We start from the raw sequence: 19,961 nt of genomic DNA, 5'->3' as shown, positions 1-19,961 counted from the left end.
TTGCCTGCCCAGCTGCACTGGCCTCCTGGCGGGTTCTCCCTGTAGCCAAGCCCACCACCTCCCTGATCCTGTGTGGTTGCCTCCCCTAGCCTGGGTGCCCCCACTCATTTATAGCTCGACCCTCCTCAGCAAATCTCTGCTGGAGATGGGGGCTACCCTCTCCCACTGTGGGAGGGAGCACCACACACCCAGACTCCCTGTCCACACCCCTTCTCCTGCGAGGTAGGTGTTCATAGTCACGTGACACCACCTGCCTGCAGGTGGGTTGAGACCCCTCCACTGCCTGGCTCCAACATAGGGCAGCAAGGGGCACCTGGAGGGACGTGGAAGGAAGCCCTAACAGTGGAGTGGGGTGCCCTGTGTCACCTGGCCAGGGCTGGCAGGCCTACTGGTGAGAGTGCCTCTGTCTCCTCACCCAGCCTCCTTGGTCCATGCCTTCACTCTTCAGACATTTATCAACCCTGGACTGTGTGCCCAATGCCAGGGATACTGAGGAGGGCACTACCCTTAGGCACTTACAACCCAAAGACGTGGAGACAAGACGAGAGAGTCTCCCCTGCCAGTGTGTGCATGTGTGTGTCCGTGCACAGTGGGGGCTGCCAGCAGTGAAAGGGTGTGACCTCTGACGTCTCCTCTTCCACCTGTGGCTGCAGGTTACCCACAGCCCTGAGACCCAGTGAGGGGTCTGCCCCTGCCTCCCTCTGGAGTTCAGATACGTGAACACCATGGGAACACCAGAGGAAGCCCCTAGATGCTCTGGAAAGTCAGAACCCCCTGAAGTCTGAGTGACAGCAGGACAAGGATGCAGGGCCAGCCTGCTGGGTGGGGGAGCTGATGGTGGCTCACAGTTCCATAAGTGCCCCACCATAGATGGCAGTCGGCTGTCGGAGGCACGGTTGTGGGTTATTTCTGCACCAAAAGGCTGAGGGAGTTTCTGAACTATTCCCTTTTTAATTTTCCCTTCTCCCTGTGACACAGAGCGGGTTGGGCCCTCTGTGTGTGGCTGGCCTGTGTGCTGCCAATGGACTCTGTCTGTGTCAGGCTGGGTCACTGCCGTGGGGTGGCCTTGTGGAGCAGGCAGCCCACGCCCCTGCAGGCCCAGAGGCTGAGGGGGGCCCGACAGGATCAGGGGGCTTCTCTGGGCTCCAGCTTGTTATTGCTTCTAGGAAACCACTCAACTGCACGTGAGTGGGAAAAGTGGGGGCGTTCCTGTGGCCTCCAGGAGAGCAGGGCTGTGGGCCACTCATGGCCATTCAGGGACTGCTTCTGGCATTTACGTGTGATTATTTCACACACAGTTTACTTAGGAGAGGGAAATCTTAGGTGCTGGATGTGGGTTTATCCAGAGCTGCTGAGGGAACTCTCCAAGGTTTTCAGTGATCATGGCGTTTCATGCTGAGCTCCCAAATGCCTGATATGTGAGCTGCGATATTTGCCAAGATGTGCCTTTAAAGTGGTGTCAAAGGGCAGTGTGCTCCGCCAGCCACCTCCAGTGGCATCCTCGAGGGACAGGGAAGGCGAGCGCTGGCACCCTGCCCCGCGGCCTCTGTTCTTCACAAAGGCCCATCTGTGTCCGTGGCTTTCCTTCTCCCCAGGTGGAAATGAAAACAGACTTTGGAAGAGGCTGGTAAATGAGTTTAAAATGCACTTTAAAGACCCCTTGTAGATGGCAGGTCCTACCATGTCACCTGAATCCTTTGCGAATGTATTATTTATCAAGCCTTAGGAAGAAAGGCGATACAGTTTTTTAATAACCACTTTATGTTCATAGCTCAGACTTACAATCATTTAGGACCACCCTGAGACCACCTGGATACAAAGGAGAGCCACTGCTGTATGGTAACAGCATTTGGTGTATTTTCAAAAGTTGGAAATACAGGGAATAGGGAAAACAGCATATGGAAGTCTACGGGCCCACAGTGAGTAATGAGCACTTGGCATGAAACCTGTAAATGAAATTGAGCTTTGTATCTGAAAGAGAAACCATGTCGTGGAAACAAGTTTCATTCATAAAATTCTTGAATGCTGCCATATTGGCCCAGAAACTTGTCTGCCTCATCTGACTCTCAGTGATGCCTGTGGTTTCTGGTTTAGTTTAGTTCACTCATCTGCATCAAGCAGGGGTTGGTGGACTAGGACTCTCTGGCCAAATCCTGCCTGCCAACTGTTTTTATAAATAAAGTTTTATTGGTACACAGCCATAATTCATGTATGTGTTGTCTATAACTGCTGTCATGCTACAAAGGAGGGTTGAGTAATTGACCTACAACTCCTGAAATAGTCTCTGGCTCTTTGTAGAAAACGTTCCTGACCTGTGACAGAGCACAGTACTATCAGGGCCAAGGACACAGGTGTTGTCCCTGTGTGCTCCCTTCAGCGTGACTTTCCTCTTTGTACATTGGGAGCCTCTGGTATTCAGTGTGCATCTGTTGGGAGACAGTGAGTGGAGAGTCTGGGGACACCATCCTCTGTGAAGCAGCAACTTAACACTCAGGTCCAGCCCATGTGGATCAGTCTTGCCATCTTCATATACAAAGCCCAGTTGGTGTTTTGAGGAGGGGTATTTCTCCATATACTAATGAGTCTATGAAGCAGGTATTTCCTCTTTCCTTGTCCTTCTGAAAGCAATGGCTCCAGGTTTTTGTAACATGAGGACAAATCAGAGAGCTGTTGTGATCTAGCCATGAAAAGTTGCCATTGGTTCCCTGGTTCTGCATTGGGGGTGGAGAATCACTATTGTTTCCAGAACACACCAGATTTATGCTGGTAGCCCTAATATGCTACAGTGAATGTTTTCATTGCCCAGCACTCAACCATTCCTCTTTGGGGGTTGTAATTATTGTGGAAATTTGGGTTAGAGGCAAAGCTGGGGAAACCTTCCTTGACGTTGTTAATTAAGGATTTTTAGGTATAGGGAGTGGCTAACTCCCTGCACCCCAGTATTCTCCCAGCACAGCCTCTACACCGTAATGAGTGCCAACTAAATAGGGACATTCTGGATCCCATCGCCCTCCTGAGGTCCCAGACAGCCACAGAAACCAGAATTTCCCCCATTGATATTTGAGGCAGAACAGACACCTGCTGCCAGGTGCCACCATACTGCAGCTAGGTCTATGTTGGACTTGTCTCTCTAGCCCGATGAAGCCGTGGCAGGAGCCATTGCTCATTCACTAATCTCACAGTAGCACACCACTTGACATGCTTGGGTTTTAGATGCCACATATTGCAGCCTGGTGGGGTTTTCATGTGCTTTCGCAATACCAGATGCTGACCTTCTCTTTACCAGCAGGCCCCCTCCTCCTCCTTGGGAGAGGATAGTTTCTTCCTCAGCCAAAGGCCCCTCCCAGGGCTTGGCACTTAGGAGATGCTCGAATATATTGGTGGCATGATGAGAAGCAACCTGACCCTGCTGAACACTAGGAGGGGTGGCCAACTTCTGGCCTGTAAAGCACACCCATCGTTGGACAGCCCTGCCTCACAGGGAGCCTGCCCACATCGCAATAACATGGGGTCCTTGGTGCAAATCCCACCCTCCTGGGTGACTGAAAATAAGCCTGGTTCTTCAGCATGGTAATGATGTCAGAGCTTAAAGACATGATCATGGCCCCCACAGCATTGTCACTTCCCAGGCTGAGCCATCCCACCTCCTTCCCTGGCTTGCCATCACTCGGTTCTGGACTGTTCCCGCGATGGTCCACTTCTGCAGCACAGATGTCCTGCAGAGACATGCTAGTACTGGATGCAACATTGAAGGCATGCTGTTGCTTGTCCATACTGGATAGACTGTTATCTTTAAAAAAAAATTTTTTTATTATGTTATATATAATATATATTTAATAATTATATATAACATACCAGAAAGTTCACTAATCATAATTATGCAGCTTGACGATTGTCACAAACAGAATATATTCTTACCTAGTGATGAAATGATGGATACTGGGGCTCCTGTGCCTCTGACAGTTACCTGCCCGCCCTCACCACATGTCTACCAACATTGCAGATGAGTTGTGTTTGCTCTTGAACTTCAGATCAAGGAATCATGCAGGATTTATTTTTGTGTCCAACTTTGCTTTCTCTCAGTTTTATATTTGTGAGCTATACCCATGTTGTTGTAGGGCACTGTAGTTTGCTCATTTTCATTGCTGTATGGTGCTATTTTAGGTTTTTAAAAAATAGGTGTTACATTTTTAGAGCAGTTTTTAGAACAGCAAAATTGAGCAGAAGACACAGAGATTTCCCATAAACCCCTGCCCCCACATGCACAGCCTCCCCTGTTGTCAACATCACCCACTAGAGTGGTGCATTTATTACAATCAATGAGCCTATATTGACACATCGTTATTACTCTAAGCCTATAATCACTCTTGGTGCAGAGTCTACTGATTTGGACAAATGCACAATGTCATGTATCTGCCATTATAGGCCCATACAAAGTAGGTTCACTGCCCTGAAAATCCTCTGACCTGCCTATCCATCCCTCTCTCCTCCACCACCCCTGGCAACCACTGACCTTTGTATTGCCTTCATATTTTTTCCTTTCCCAGAATATCATACGGTTGAAATCATACAATACATAGCCTTTTCATAACGGTTGCCTTCACTTAGCCATTTGCATTTAAGGTCCTTCCATGTCTTTTCATAGCTTAATAGCTCATTCTCTTTTTTATCATTGAGTAATATGCCATTATCTGGATGTACCACAGTTTGTTTATCCATTCACCTACTAAACGACGTCTTGGTTACTTCCATGTTTGGGTAATTACTAATAAAGCCACTCTAAACATCCATATGCAGGTTTTTGTGTGGACATAAGCTTTCAGCTCCTTTGGAGAAATACCAAGGATTATATATATAAATACCTGTGATTACTAGTTTGCATTGTAAATGCATGCCTGGTTTTGTAAGAAATTTCCAAACTGTGTTCCAAAATTGCTGCGCCATTTTGCGTTTCTGCCAGCCATGAATGAGCATTCCTGTTGCTCCACATCGTCATCAACACACTACACACTATGCTCTCTGTATATCTCTCTATGTATCTCATTGTGGTTTTAATTTGCATTTCCCGATGACATATGATGTGCAGCATATTTTCACATTCCTGTTTACTACCTGTATATCTTCTTTGGTGAAAGTCTTTGAGTTACCATTCAGACTGTTTTCTTATTGTTGAGTTTTAAGAGTTTTTTGTGTATTTTACATAATAATCCTTTATCGTAGTTGTCTTTTGATAATATTTTCTCCCAGTCTGTAGCTTGTCTTCTCATGATCTTGACAGTATCTTTTGCAGAGTACAAATTACTAATTTTAATGAAGTATAACTTACCAATTATTTCTTTTGTGGATCATGCTTTTGGTGGTATATCCAAAAAGTCATTGCCAAACCCAAGGTCATCTAGATTTTCTCCTACATTATAGTCTAGGAGTTTTGTAGTTTTATATTTTACATTTAGGTCTGTGATCTATTTTGAGTTCATTTTTGTGAGGGGTGGAATGTTTATTTCTAGATTTTTTTGCATGTGGATGTCTAGTTTTCCTGCCACTGTGTATTTTAAAAACTATCTTTTCTCCATTGTGTTGTCTTTGTTCCCTTGTCAAAGATCAGCTGACTGTATTTATGTGGGTCTATTTCTGGGGTGCTCCCTTCCATTCCATTGATCTAGTTGTCTTGTATTGCCAATAACAGCTGTCTTCATTACTGTAACTTTATTTTCAATCTTGAAGTCATGTAATGTTGGCCCTCGTTCTTCTCTTTCAGTATTTGTTGGCTATTCTAGGTCTCTTGCCTCTCCGTATAAACTTTAGAATCAGTTTGTCAATATTCACAAAAGAACTTGCTGGTATTTTGATTGAGATTATGTTAAATCTGTACAACAAGTTGAAAAGAACTGACATCTTGACAGTGTTGAGACTTCCAATCCATGAACATGAAATAGCTATTTGTTTAGTTCTCCTTTGATTTCTTCCGTCTGAGATTTTTAGTTTTCCCTATATACATCTTGCACATGTTTTGTTACATTTATACTTAAGTATTTCATTTGTACCTAAGTATTTCATGATACCGTTTACATTTGTGTCTAATGTAAATTGTATCATGTTTTAACTTTTAAATTTCATTTGTCCCTTCCTGGTACAGGTGGAGCATCACTAATCTGGAAATTTGAAATCCAGAATGCTCCACAATCCAAAATTTTTTGAGCACCAACATGATGCTGCAAGTGGAATATTCCACACCTGACCTTATGTAATGGGTTGTAGTCAAAATGAAGGCACACAACACACAGTTTCTTCAGCATCCTCAAGGGAAAAAAGACCCTCCCAGGCCCCTTCAGCTGTGATATTTATTTTCCACACATGCCCAGATTCCCCCATGCAAGCACAACCATAAAGGGTCATAAAATGACACATGTGTAGCTACATATGCCAATGGCACGTTCTCCACGTGCAAGGAGAGATTTCTATGACCACTGTTGATGAGGCAGATGATTCTGGAAAAAAATATTTTTAAAAGCCATCCAGCAGAATGTCTCCCCATCCACAGAGGACCCACTTCCTGGTCCCTTAACCACTTCTGATGTTTCCTTGCACCAAAAAAAATAATAATAAAATAAAGTATACACTTACCTTTTAATCAAAGTACAACATCATAGGTAGAGATGAAAGCCTGCCATGTTTGTTGATGCTGTTGTTTAACAGCTGATACAGGTATTCTGGAGGGGCTACTGTGCTGCTTAGTTACTCTGAACATGTAATTTTTTTACTGTATTAATATGTCATTTTTTTTTACTGCTAAATATGTATGTGTGAATAATTGTAAAAATATGATGGCGTATTGGTAGCATATAAATCCAGAGTCAGAAGTGAGGCTGATGCCACAACCACCACAGATGGTCCACATGGGTGACACCCTTTGCTTACTGTAGGCTCGATGTACACAAACTTTGTTTCATGCACAAAATTATTAAAATGTTATATAAAATTACCTTCAGGTTATGTGTATAAGGTATATATAAAACACAAATGAATTTTGTGTTTGGACTTGGGTCCCATACCCAAGATATCTCATTATGTATATGCAAATATTCGAAAATCTGAAAACATCTGAAGTCCAAATCACATTTGCATCTCAAGCATTTCAAATAAAAGATACTCAGCCTGCATATAGGAAAGCAATTGACTTTTGCATATTAACCTTGTATCCTGCAACCCTGCTATAATCAAGTATTAGTTCTAGAAGTTCTTCAGTTGGTTCTTTCAGATTTTCTAAATAGATGATCATGTCATCTGTAAACAAAGGCAGTTTTATTTCTTCCCCCCAATCCGTACATTTTTTATTTTCTTTTCTTGTCTTATTGTATTATCAAGTATTTTTAGTATGATGTTAAAAAGCAGGGGCAGAGAGTACATTCTTGCCTCGTTCTTGATCTTAGTGGGAAAGTTTAAAGTTTCTCACCATTAAGCTTCTCATAATTAAGGTGAACTGTAGGTTATTTGTAGATATTCTTCATCAAATTGAAGAAGTTCCTCTCTGTATCTAGTTTACTGAGAGTTTTTATTATGAATGCATATTGGATTTTGTTAAAAACTTTTTCTTTATTTATTGATATGAGCATGTGATTTTTCTTTAGCCTGTGGATATGATAGATTACATTTATTGATTTTTAAATGTTGAGCCAGTGGCCGGGCGTGGTGGCTCACGCCTGTAATCCCAGCACTTTGGGAGGCCGAGGCGGGTGGATCACGAGGTCGGGAGATTGAGACCATCCTGGCTAACACAGTGAATCCCCGTCTCTACTAAAGAATACAAAAAATTAGCTGGGTGTAGTGGCGAGCGCCTATAGTCCCAGATACTCGGGAGGCTGAGGCAGGAGAATGGCGTGAACCCAGGAGGCGGAAGTTGCAGTGAGCCAAGATTGTGCCACTGCACTCCAGCCTGGGCAATAGAGCAAGACTCTGTCTCAAAAAAAAAAAAAAAAAATGTTGAGCCAGCCTTGCATACCGGGGATAAATTCCACTTGGCTGTGGTATGTAATTTGTCTTATACTTTGTTAGATTAAATTTTCTAATATTTTGTTGAGGATATTTGCATTTATGTTTATGAGATATATAGGTTTGTAATTTTCTTTTCTTGCAGTGGCTTTATCTGCTTTGGTATTAGGGTAACATTAATCTCATAGAAGTTATGAAGTATTCTTTCTGCGAAGTATTCTTTTCATTTCTTTCAGAAGTGAAAGAGATTGTAGAGAATTGGTATAATTTCTTCATTTATATGTTTGGTAGAACTCACTAGTGAACTTATCTGGACCTGGTGCTTTCTGTTTTGAAAGTTTATTAGTTATTTATTCAGTTTCTTTTTTTAAAATAGAGTCTCGCTCTGTTGCCCAGGTGGGAGTGCAGTGCCATGATCTCAGCTCACTGCAACCTCTGCCTGCCTGGTTCAAGTGATTCTCCTGCCTCAGCCTCCCAAGTCGCTGGGTCTGCAGGCATGCGCCACCATGCCTGGCTAGTTTTTTTTTATTTTTAGCAGAGATGGGGTTTCACCATGTTGGTCAGTCTGGTCTTGATCTCCTGACTTCAAATGATCCGCCCACCTAAGCTTCTCAAAGTGTTACTCAGTTTATTTAATAGGTAAAAGCCTATTGAATTATCTATTTCTTCTTGTATGAATTTTAGCAGATTGTCTTTTAAGGAATTGTTCCATTTCATCTGGTGCCGAGACCAGCTTGGTCAGGGAGACCTTAACCCAGCAGCGCTAGAGGATTTAAAGACACACACACAGAAATATAGAGATGTGAAGTGGGAAATCGGGGTCTCACAACCTTCAGAGCTGAGAACTCTGATCAGACATTTACCCACATATTTATTAACAGCAAACCCATCATTAGCATTGTTTCTATAGATATTAGATTAACTAAAAGTATCCCTTATGGGAAATGAAGGGATGGGCCGAATTAAAGGAATAGGTTGGGCTAGTTAACTGCAGCAGGAACATGCTCTTAAGGCACGGATCACTTGTGCCATTGTTTGTGGCTTAGGAATGCCTTTCAGCGGTTTTCCGCCCTGGGCAGGCCAGATGTTCCTTGCCCTCATTCCCGTAAACCCACAACCTTCCAGCGCGGGCGTTAGGGCCATTATGAACATGTCACAGTGCTGCAGAGGTTTTGTTTATGTCCAGTCTTAGGGCCAGTTTATGGCCAGATTTGGGGGGACCTGCTCCCAACAATCTGGGTTATCAAATCTGTGGGCATAGCATTATTCATAATATTCCTTTTTTTTTTAAACATCCATGGGACATAGAGGGATGCCCCCTCTTTTTATTTCTGATATTAGTAATTTGTGTCCTCTGTGTTTTGTAGTTTGCTGGCTAGAAGCATATGATTTTTATTGATCTTTTTTGTTTCATTGATTTTTCTCTATTGCTTTTCTCTTTTCAATTTCATTGATTTCTTCTTTTATTTCTTTTATTTCTTCTTTTTATTTAATTTGCTCTTTTTTTCCTAGTGTCCTAAAGTGGAGATTTAGATTATTTATTTTAGATCTTCCTTCTTTTCTAATCAGTGCATTCAGTGCTATAAATTTCCCTCTAAGCACCACTTTTGCAGCATCTCACAAATGTTGGTAAATTACATCTTCATTTTTATTCAGCTCAAAATATTTTTTAAATTTCTCTTGAGAGTTTTTCTAAGACCCAAGTGTTATTTGGAAGTATGTTGTTAAATCTCCAAGTATTTTGGGATTTACAGCTACTCTCTATTATGGATTTCTAATTTAAAGCCATTGTGGTCTGAGAGTAGACACTGTATGATTTCTATTTGTTTAAATTTGTTAAGGTGTGTTTTGTGGACCAGAATATGGTCTGTCTTGGTGAATGTTCCCTGTGGGCTTGAGAAGAATGTGTAATCTCCTGTTGTTGGATGAAATAGTCTGTGGATGTCAATTGTATCCAGTAGGTTGATGGTGCCATTAAGTGCTATTAAGTTCAGTTATATCCTTACTGATTTTCTGCTTGCTGTCTCTGTCCATTTCTGATTGTTAAAGTCTCCAGCTGTAGTATTGGATTCAACTACTTCTCCTTTTGTTAGTTTTTGCATCATGTATTTTGACACTGTTTTTAGGTGCATGTAATGTAAGGATTATTATGTGTTCTTGGAGAATTGACCCCTTTGTCATTATGTAATGCCCCTATTTATTCTGATAACTTTTCTCACTCTGAAGTCTGTTTTGTCTGAAATTAATACGAATATCTTTTGATTAGTGTTAGCATGTTACCTCTTTCTTCATTTGCTGTTAATCTACTTGTGTGTGTATATTTAAAGTGGGTTTCTTAAACAACATATAGTTGTGTCTTATTTTATTTTATCAACTTACAATTTTTAATTTGTATATTTAATTTGTGTATTTTCAAAGTGATGTGTGATAGAGTCAGGTTAAATTCTACCATATTTGCATTATTTTAGTATATTTGTTGCCCTTGTTTTTTGTTACTTTTCCTGTCTTTCACTCTTTCTGTCTTTTGTGGTTTTTATTGAGCATGTTTAGTTTTCTATTTTCTCTCTTTTCTTAGCATATCAGTTGTACCTTTTTTTTACTTTTTTAAATGGTTGCCTTGGAGTCTGCAGTATTCATTTACAATGAATTCAAGCCCACTTTCAAATAACTCTGTGCTGCTTTGCAAGCAGTATGAGTACTTGTAATAACAAAATAATGTTTATTTCTCTCTCCTGTTCCTTGTATCATTGCTATCATTCATTTCTCTTGTACATGAGCATTGTAAATGTATGTAACACACACACACACACAAGCATAAAATGATCAAATACATTGTTTTTATTTTAAATAGTTATTTGTTAAATCAGTTAAGAATAGCAAAAATAATAGTTTTAAGTTTACTGCCATTCCTTCTCTGATGCATTGCCTTTCTTTCTGTAGACTGAATTTCTGATCTATATTATTTTCCTTCTCTCCAAAGAACTTTTTGAAAACATTTCTTGCAAGGCACATCTACTGGCAACGCATTCACTCAATTCTTGTTTGTTTTAGAAATCTATCTTTATGCTTCACTTTTGAAGGATAATTTCACAGGGTACAGAATTCTAGGTTGGTAGGTTTTTTCTTCTGTCAACACCTTAAATATTTCACTTCACTCTCTTGCTTGCGTTTTCTTTTGAAAATTCAAATGTCACTCTTTTCCTTTGCTCCTTTATAGGTAACGTGTTTTTTCCCCTTTGGCTTCTTTCAGGATTTTTTCTTTATCTTTTATTTTATGTAGTTTGAAAGTGCTATACCTCGGTGTCATTTTTCTGGCATCTATCCTGCTTGTTGTTCTCTGAGCTTCCTGATTCTGTGGTTTGGTGTCTGAGAATAATTTGGAGAAATTCTCAGTTATTATTGTTTCAAATATTCCTTCTGTTCCTTTCTTTCTTCTCCTTCTAGTATTCCTATTACATATGTATAATCGCCCCACAATTCTTGCTTTGAAGTTGTCCTACAGTTCATGGATGTTCCATTATGGTTTTTTTGTTTTGTTTTGTTTTGTTTTTTTGTTTTTTTTTTTTTCTGTTTGCTTTTCCACGGTGGAGGTTTCTATTGAGACATCCTCAAGCTCAGAGACTATCTTTCCTCAGCTGTGGCCAGTCTCCTAATAAGAACATCAAAGGCATTCTTCATTTCTGCTACAGTGTTTTTGATTGCTAACATTTCTCTTCTGGCTCTTTATCTCTGCTTACATCGCCCATCTGTTCTTACATGCTGTCTAGTTCATACATTGAAGCCCTTAGCATGTGGATCATGGTTGTTTTGTGTCCCTGGTCTTACAAATCTAACATCAGTTGCCACATCTCAATCTGGTTCTGATGCTTGCTCTGTCTCTTCAAACTGTGGCGTTTTCTTGCCTTTCAGTATGTCCTGTGATATTTTCAGACAGGAAGGACTGATGGACTGGTAAACAGAACTGCTGTAAATAGGCCTTTGGTGCTGTGGGGGCCTTTGATGCTGTGGGGGCCATGCGGCCACAAATGTTCTATAGTCCTGGGATCAGGTCTCAGTCTTTCATCTAGGCTGTGCCCCTGGCCTGTGAACTTCCCCAGTGCTTCTCAGTTTCACCCACTCCTCTGTAGGTGAGACAGGATGGCTACAGTGGGCTGAAGTTGGGTATTTCCCTTGCCCCAGTAGGAAAGGCTCTCATAAAACCCCAATGGGGGCCAGATGTGGTGACTCACGCCTGTAATCTCAGCACTTTGGGAGGCCAAGGCAGGCAGATGACTTGAGGTCAGGAATTCAAGACCAGCCTGGCCAACATGGTGAAACCTTGTTTCTACTAAAAATGCAAAAATGAACTGGGTGTAGTGGCACACACTTGTAATCTCAGCTACTTAGGAGGCTGAGGCAGAAGGATTGTGAGACTCTGTCTCAAAACACACACACACACACACACACACACACAACACCCCAATGGGTGAGGCTCTGGTTAACTGGTTTATCCTGTATGTGGAGCTTATTGAGCACGAATGCTCTGGCGTGTTTCACAGTGGTTCCTCTTCCCCTCCCTCTGCCAGAAGCATAAGTGGATTTTTCTCTGATACTCACTATGAAGACTTAGTGGAGCTGCTCCTTGAGGCACAATTCACAAAGGTGTGGGGCCCCCCAGTGACTGGGCCCCTGCAGTTCTTACCTCTCAGGCTGTCCACACTGAACCTCCAGCCCACATCATTTACAGTTCAGGCTCTCCTAACCCAGCACTGCTTCCCACAGAGGCTACTGCTCGGGGATTTCTGGTATTTCCCTATTGATCTCTTCAATTTGGGGGGCAGCAGTTTGCCCTGTGACCTCAGTTCTCTTACAGATCTAAGAAGAGGAGATGCTTTTTCAGTTTGTTCAGCTTTTTTACTCGTTGTTAAGATGGAGTAGTGACTTTCAGCTTCTTACATTCTAGACTGGGATCTGGACACCTCCCCCCCCCCCCGTTAGCTTTCTTTATTGAATGGTGTGTGTGCTAATACACCTTTAGCAACCACCTCCTAATGACAGTTACTGTGGTGGTTGTATTTAACTAAAAACCCCAGACACTGTTTTATTTCATTCGTCTTCTTATCAGGGAACATTTATGTTATTTAATTTTTTTAGCCTAAATGTAGAAATTTACAATTTGCATGTATCCATGGTTCCCGGCTGTCGACTATACTTGTAAACTACGATCCTGCCATTGCAGGTATCTGTCCCTTTCACTGTTGCATTGCCTGGAAATCAACTTTCTTTACAAAAGAAAAGTACATTTTTGATATTTGGTTTTTCAACATTTAAAAAAATTTCAGAGTGGAAATATACATGTCCTTTAGAAGCACAAGAAAATTGCATGCTTCTTGCTCTCTTTCTGAATTTGTTTTCTGGCATATAAGACAGTTCTGTTATGAAACTATTAAATACTTGGTATTCACTGAGATTATATGAAAAATAGGAAAGAAAAAAATAAATATAAAAGTGTTCTACCTCTTCTATCTCCTAGAATTATCCATTCTTTAAATTTTGGCATATATATTTTCAAACTTTTTCTAGGTATATATATATATATATATTTAAAATATTTTAACCAAAAATAGTAAAATTAATGATGACATTCCACTTTATGGACACCATGCAAATGGGTTTGTATCTTACTTTGCTTTTTTCATTTAAAAATAACTATTAAGTCCGCTAAGTAAATTATGGTACATTCATATAATGGAATTTCAGTGTGTAGTTAGTGAGGGAGATCTGTATGTACTGTCACTAAATGACCTTTAGACTAAATTAAGTGGAAAAAGGCAAGATGCAGAAAAGTGTGGTGAGTTCGCTACCATTTGTATCTTTCTAAAAGATATGTATGTTTGTGTGCATATGTACGTTTACGCATGTATATATATATGTACTTGAGGAGAATATCTCTGTACTTCTGGAAGGCTCTACAAGAAACTTTTTGGCTGGGCATGGTGGTTCATGCCTGTAATCCCAGCACTTTAGGAGGCTGAGGTGGGAGGATCACTTGAGCCCAGGAGTTTGAGACCACCTTGGGCAGCATAGTGAGACCTTGTCTCTACAAATAATAATAAACAAAATTAGCTGTGTGTGGTGGCACACGCCTGTGGTCCCAGCTACTCAGGAGGCTGAGTGAGGAGGATCACTTGAGCTTGGAAGGTCAAAGCTGCAGTGAGCTGTGATCATTCCACTGCACTCCAGCCTGGGCAACAGAGCAAGACCTCATCTCAAAAATATATAAATAAATAAACAAAAAGAAACTTATTAATGATTGCTTTGTGGAAGGTAAGCTGAAATACCAGAAATCAGGACTGGGATTCATTTTTTAAATTTATTTTATTTTATTTTATTTTATTTTATTTTATTTTATTTTTTGGGACAGAGTCTCACTCTCACCCAAGCTGGAGTGGAGTGGCACGATCTTGGTTCACTGCAACCTTCGTCTCCCGGTTCAAGAGATTCTCGTGCCTCACCCTTTAGAGCAGCTGGGATTACAGGCACACGCCACTGTGCCCTGCTAATTTTTTTTTTTTTTTAATAGAGACAGGGTTTTGCCATGTTGCCCAGACTGATCTCGAACTCCTGGCCCCAAGTGATCTGCCTAACCTGGCCTACCAAAGTACTGGAATTACAGGTCTGAGCTACTGTGCCCATCCTGCTTTTTGAATTATTTATTTATTATTATTATTATTATTTTTTGAGATGGAGTCTTGCTCTTGACGCCCAAGCTGGAGTGCAGTGGTAAAATCTCAGCTCATTGCAACCTCTGCCTCCCAGATTCAAGCAATTCTCCTGTCTCAGCCTCCCAAGTAGCTGGGACTACAGGCACGTGGCACCGTGCCTGGCTAATTTTTGTATTTTTAGTAGAAACGGGGTTTCACCATATCGGCCAGGCTGGTCTTGAACTCCTGACCTCAGGTGATCCGCCCACCTCGGCCTCCCGAAGTACTGGGATTACAGGCATGAGCCACCGTGCCTGGCCTGTTTTTTGAATTTAATATTAACATTTCTCTTTTAATTTCCATTATTTCTCTCCTATATCATTTCTAATAACTGAGTGTATTCCGTCAAATGCACAATACTGTAATTTATTTAACCCGTCCCTTTTTGCTTTGCATTTGTCTTTAGTTTTTCTCTAGTTTAACAAACACTATAATGAATGTCTTCAGTGACAGATCTTTCTGCACACTTGATTTTTCTTAGAATACAGTTCCTAGAAGTGGTATTGTTAGCTCAGAGGGTGCACAGGCTTCCAAGGCTTTGATATTTGATAGGAATCACCCAAGTGCCTGCCCTACATTTATATCCCCACCAAAAATGGGAAAATGCCTGTTCCGTGCATACTGGCCAACACTGTGAGTTGGCTTTCTGTTTCTCATTGCTAATTTGACAGGCAAAAGGAACAAAAGGGGACTCTTCCTGTTTAAAACTGTGTTTCTTTGAGTAATGGCCAGGTATGCCATTTTAAAATATGTTGAATGGAAATTTGTTTTTCTTCTTTCAAGAGTTCCCTGATTTTTGGCCTTGGCCTGTTTTTCTCCTAAGGTATTTGTCTGCCTTTCCACTGTTTTTTTAAGTCTTTATATAGTAAAGACGTTAAGCCTTTGTCTCTCATGTATCCTGCAAGTACTTTTCTAGTTTATTTGCCTTTTTGCTTTGTTTCTGCTATTTTTAACATCAAGTATTTAGTTTTGCTGTAGCCAAATCTTTGTTATCATACCTTGAAATACATTCCCCCGTTCAAGATTAAACATCTATTCATATTTTCTTCTTGGACATTCAAGTTTAAATCTTATGGAATGAATTTTGGCATATACAGTGGATTAGAGAACTAATTGTATTTTTTTAATGATTAGCCAATTTTAGTCACATTTTCTAACTGATTATTACTGGTATATGAAAAAGTCAATGGTTTTTATGTATTTATCCTAAAATTGGCAGCCTTTCTTAAATTCTTATTCTAATATTCACTTGCTTCTGTATTTTTCTAGGTCGAATTATATACCCTTCTTTCTAATATTTATACTTCTTGTCTTATTTTTCTATTTATTTGGCTCTAATTTCTAGACCAGTGTTAGATACCAGTGTGGATAGCATGGTATTTTCTTTAAAAAAAAAAAAAAAGAAACAAACAAAATTAATCTGGTATTTTCTTCTTTTTGTTTTTAACTTCTATAAAATTAAATTTCTATCTCATGATATTTTGCTGTTCTGACTGCTCTGACGTGTGGGAAGCCTTTGGTTACCTCTCCCTTTATGTGATCAGCAAAGCCTCAGGCTCTTAGGCTGATCTGAGCTGGGCCAATCATGTCTTGAGCCTCTGCTGGTGGTGAACTTGAGAGGCAGGTCAGTCACAAGAGTTCTGGAGCATTCTGTGGGTGCCTCCCCCAAGCCAGGGCTCCATTCTAGTGCCCTCGTGGTGATTAGAAAAGCCCCCTGCCACACTCGGCTGGGCGCGGTGGCTCACGCCTATAATCCCAGCACTTTGGAAGGCCGAGGTGGGCAGATCATGAGGTCAGGAGATCGAGACCATCCTGGCCAACATGGTGAAACCCCATCTCTACTAAAATACAAAAAAAAAATTAGCCGGGCGTGTTGGTGCACACCTGTAGTCCCAGCTACTCGGGAGGCTGAGACAGGGGGATCGCTTGAACTCAGGAGGCGGAGGTTACAGTGAGCCGAGATTGGGCCATTGCACTCCAGTCTAGCGACAGAGCAAGACTCCATCTAAAAAAACAAAAAAAAAAAGAAAGAAAAAAGAAAACAAAGAAACGCGCCCGCACACTCACAGCTGAGCGTTGCTGGAGGGATGCTCTGCTAAATGCCCCCAGACCTGAGGCTGACTTTTGGGCCGTGTGAAGTGATATGATGCTCTTAGAATGCTTTTTACGTTTTCTGGCCTATGATGTCAGTTAGAAAAAGTGGCATTGTAAAGCCATAAATCTTTTTGGTTTGGGTGTTTTTGAAGCTGGGGTTTGGGGGAGAGGATGGGGAAAGCGAGGGCTGTGACTGCCTCTGGTGGCCCCCACGCTCTACTTGTTCTCCTGGGAGAGGGCGGTTTGGAAGAGGTGTGGGAGGAGCTTCCCAGCACAGAGCCAGGCCTGCCCTCTTTCTGTGTGATCCCAGATGGGCTGTCCAGCTCTGTTAGATCAATGCTGCCCCACCTCGAATGGACACCAAACCCTATGGCCCCCTCAGCTCCCAGTGAAGCAGTTTTCTCTGATGATTTCATGGACCCCACCAGCCTAAAACATCTCTCCCTCTGACCCCAAAAGAGGCCTGTAAGTCCCGAATTGCTGCTTTGCGTTAGAGCATCAGAAGCTCCTTGAAAAGGCGGGCGGCACACTCAGCTCTGACAGGCTTCTCCATGAGGCCACTCTTGGCCATCTCCTCCTTAGCCTGTTAAAGTCACACATGGGCCAGCTGGTCTAGCACAGAACAAATAACAGGGGCAGTGTGGGCTGACAGGCCTTGGGGCGTTCCATGATGCACCTGGCTGCCGAAGGAAGGATGGTTCTGGAGGAGGGAACAGAGGTTCACCAAAGGCTCTTGGAGTGACACCCGTCTGGCCCCGGCCATTGCTGTGGTGGTCTCTCTCTCTCTCTCTCTCTCTCTTTTTTTTTTAAGATGGAGTCTCACTCTGTCACCCTGACTGGAGTGCAAAGGTGCGATCTCGGCTCACTGCAACCTCTGCCTCCGGGGTTCAAGAGATTCTCCTGCCTCAGCCTCCCAAGTAGCTGGGACTATAGGCACGCACCACCATGCCCGGCCAATTTTTGTGTTTTTAGTAGAGACTGAGTTTCACCATATTGGTCAGGCTGGTCTCAAACTGCTGATCTCAGGTGATCCACCCACCTTGGCCTCCCAAAGTGCTGTGATTACAGGCGTGAGCCACCACGCCCGCCCATCTGTCTCTTGTGACACTTGCTGCAGCTGTTATCTCCCTCCCCCAGGGCTCCTCTCTGGTCACGTCCCTCTGTGAGTCCCCATCTCTCCTCTGTCCTTTTCCTCTCCCTCCCTCCTTCCCACACTGCCCTGCCCTTTGTCTCTGTGTCTCCTGGCACCTGTGACAGTGTCCTGAGTATTTGCTTCCTCGATGACTTCCCATCTCCCAGTCTCAACTCCCCCGAAAGCCCGTCTTTCCTCCTTGCTCCCTGCCTCTTCCTTTCTCCTTCCATGTGTTTCCACTTTGTGCATTTGTACTTGGTATTGTTCAATATTCCAAATAATTTAAGAGGGTTATTGAAAGCTTTATGTGCCCACGACTCTAAATAAATGTAGTTGGATTGGGTTTTTTTTGTTGTTGTTGTTCTTGGATGGAGCCAGAATCTTAAAGCAAGCCTTTTCTGTTTAGCTGAATTTATTTTTATTCCAAATATTTTTTTTTCATTAAATAAATAACAGGAGTTGCATTTTAAAGTCCTAACTGTATGCTACATTGCCAGGCTTTCCCATCTGGGGCTTTTTGCAGCTATTATCAGTAGTGTCAGAAGGAGAGGGTGCTGGCCGGGTGCAATGGCTCACACCTGTAATCCCAGCACTTTGGGAGGCCAAGGCGGGCAGATTGCCTGAGCTCAGGAGTTCAAAATCAGCCTGGGCAACAGGACGAAGCACCATCTCTACCAAAAAATGTAAAAATTAGCTGGGTTTGGTGGCACATGCCTGTAATCCCAGCTAATCGGGAGGCTGAGACAGGAGAATCGCTTGAACCCGGGAGGCGGAGGCTGCAGTGAGCTGAGATTGTGCCAGTGCACTCCAGCCTGGGTAGCAGAGCGAGACTCCGCCCCTCCCTCCAAAAAAAAAAGAAAGAAAGAGAGGGTGCTCCTGGGTGAAGATGTCAGATACCTGCATGGATGATGCACTCTTCTTGGACACATTCCTTGGAATCTCTTCCGAGCCTCCACGGTACTAACCAGTGTCTTGTTTCCTTTCGCATTGTGTGTATGTCCATGTGCTTGTGTCCACGTTGGACCCGGAACTGCAGGACGAGATTCTGACGGTGCTCAGGAGAGTGGATGAGAACTGGGCGGAAGGCATGCTGGGAGACAAGGTCGGGATCTTCCCGCTCCTGTACGTGGAGGTAAGACTGTGCCACCCCTCCCCCCCGGCGTTTGGCTCCTTCTTGCCCACCCTTGTTTCACTACAGTGGGGTCACCTGACGTTGAAACCTGTTTTCTGAGAGAGAAAGAGGATCCTCCACAATAGCCTCCAGCCAGAGAGCTGCTGGGTGTGGGCTTTGATTCACCTCACGGGGTCGGTGCTGTGAGCACTGCCTTGGCCAGTTTTCAGTGGTCTGTCCCAGGACCGGCTGCAAATCGTCTCACCATGTGGGCAGTGACAGCAGGGCCCCCTTGTGCGCCTTCCCCGTTTTCTCAAGGGACCCGTGCGCCTGGCACCCATGCTTCTGAAATCCCCACAAGTGCAGCTGCTCTTTTCTCATGAGCTCCAGAGGGGAAGAACCTGTCCCAAGGCAGCATTTTCCCTTCCCACTGCACACGGATTGGAAGGAACCGTTGCTGGCCGTCTGCAGAGTTCTCCTTGGACTCTGGGTTATTGGGCAACTTCCCTGCCTTAGAGGCACCACAGCAAAGGTGCTTTGAGGCTAATTCCAGACCTGCTAATTTCCTTTCCCTTTTCTGTAACTAAAGCACCAGGTTTCTAGTGAGTACGTTTAGGGTAGCTGCTGCGCGGGGAGCATGTTAGCACATGTGTCTTTAAAACACCTGCTAGCGTCGGGCTGTGTGTGTGTGTGTAGGAGTATTTGCCTATGGCGTGTATGCTTGCCATTTGTCAGTGCAAGGCCACACGTGCACATTGGTGAGCTGACCGCATGCTTTCATTCCTGTAACCACCAGTGTCATCCCATCAGAGGGGCTTCAGTGGATGCTTCCTGAGTGCTTGTTGTGTGCCAGACACTTGTAAGTACTAGATCATTTAACCTTCTCAGCGAC

At 42.9% G+C, this 19,961-nt stretch overlaps 1 protein-coding gene across 1 annotated transcript in view; it reads left to right on the top strand.

Annotated features, from left to right (window-relative positions):
* SH3RF3 (SH3 domain containing ring finger 3) overlaps positions 1-19,961 on the top strand; it is a 375,116-nt gene that overhangs the window by 221,299 nt on the left and 133,856 nt on the right. The window contains exon 3 of the mRNA XM_008008347.3: positions 18,995-19,090. Coding sequence (XP_008006538.1) covers positions 18,995-19,090 — 96 coding nt within the window. The remainder of the gene's footprint in view (positions 1-18,994; positions 19,091-19,961) is intronic.

The sequence above is a fragment of the Chlorocebus sabaeus genome, chromosome 14, assembly GCF_047675955.1.
Source record: "Chlorocebus sabaeus isolate Y175 chromosome 14, mChlSab1.0.hap1, whole genome shotgun sequence".
NCBI classification, from domain to species: Eukaryota; Metazoa; Chordata; class Mammalia; order Primates; family Cercopithecidae; genus Chlorocebus; species Chlorocebus sabaeus.
This window is presented reverse-complemented; position numbering and strand designations above follow the sequence as displayed.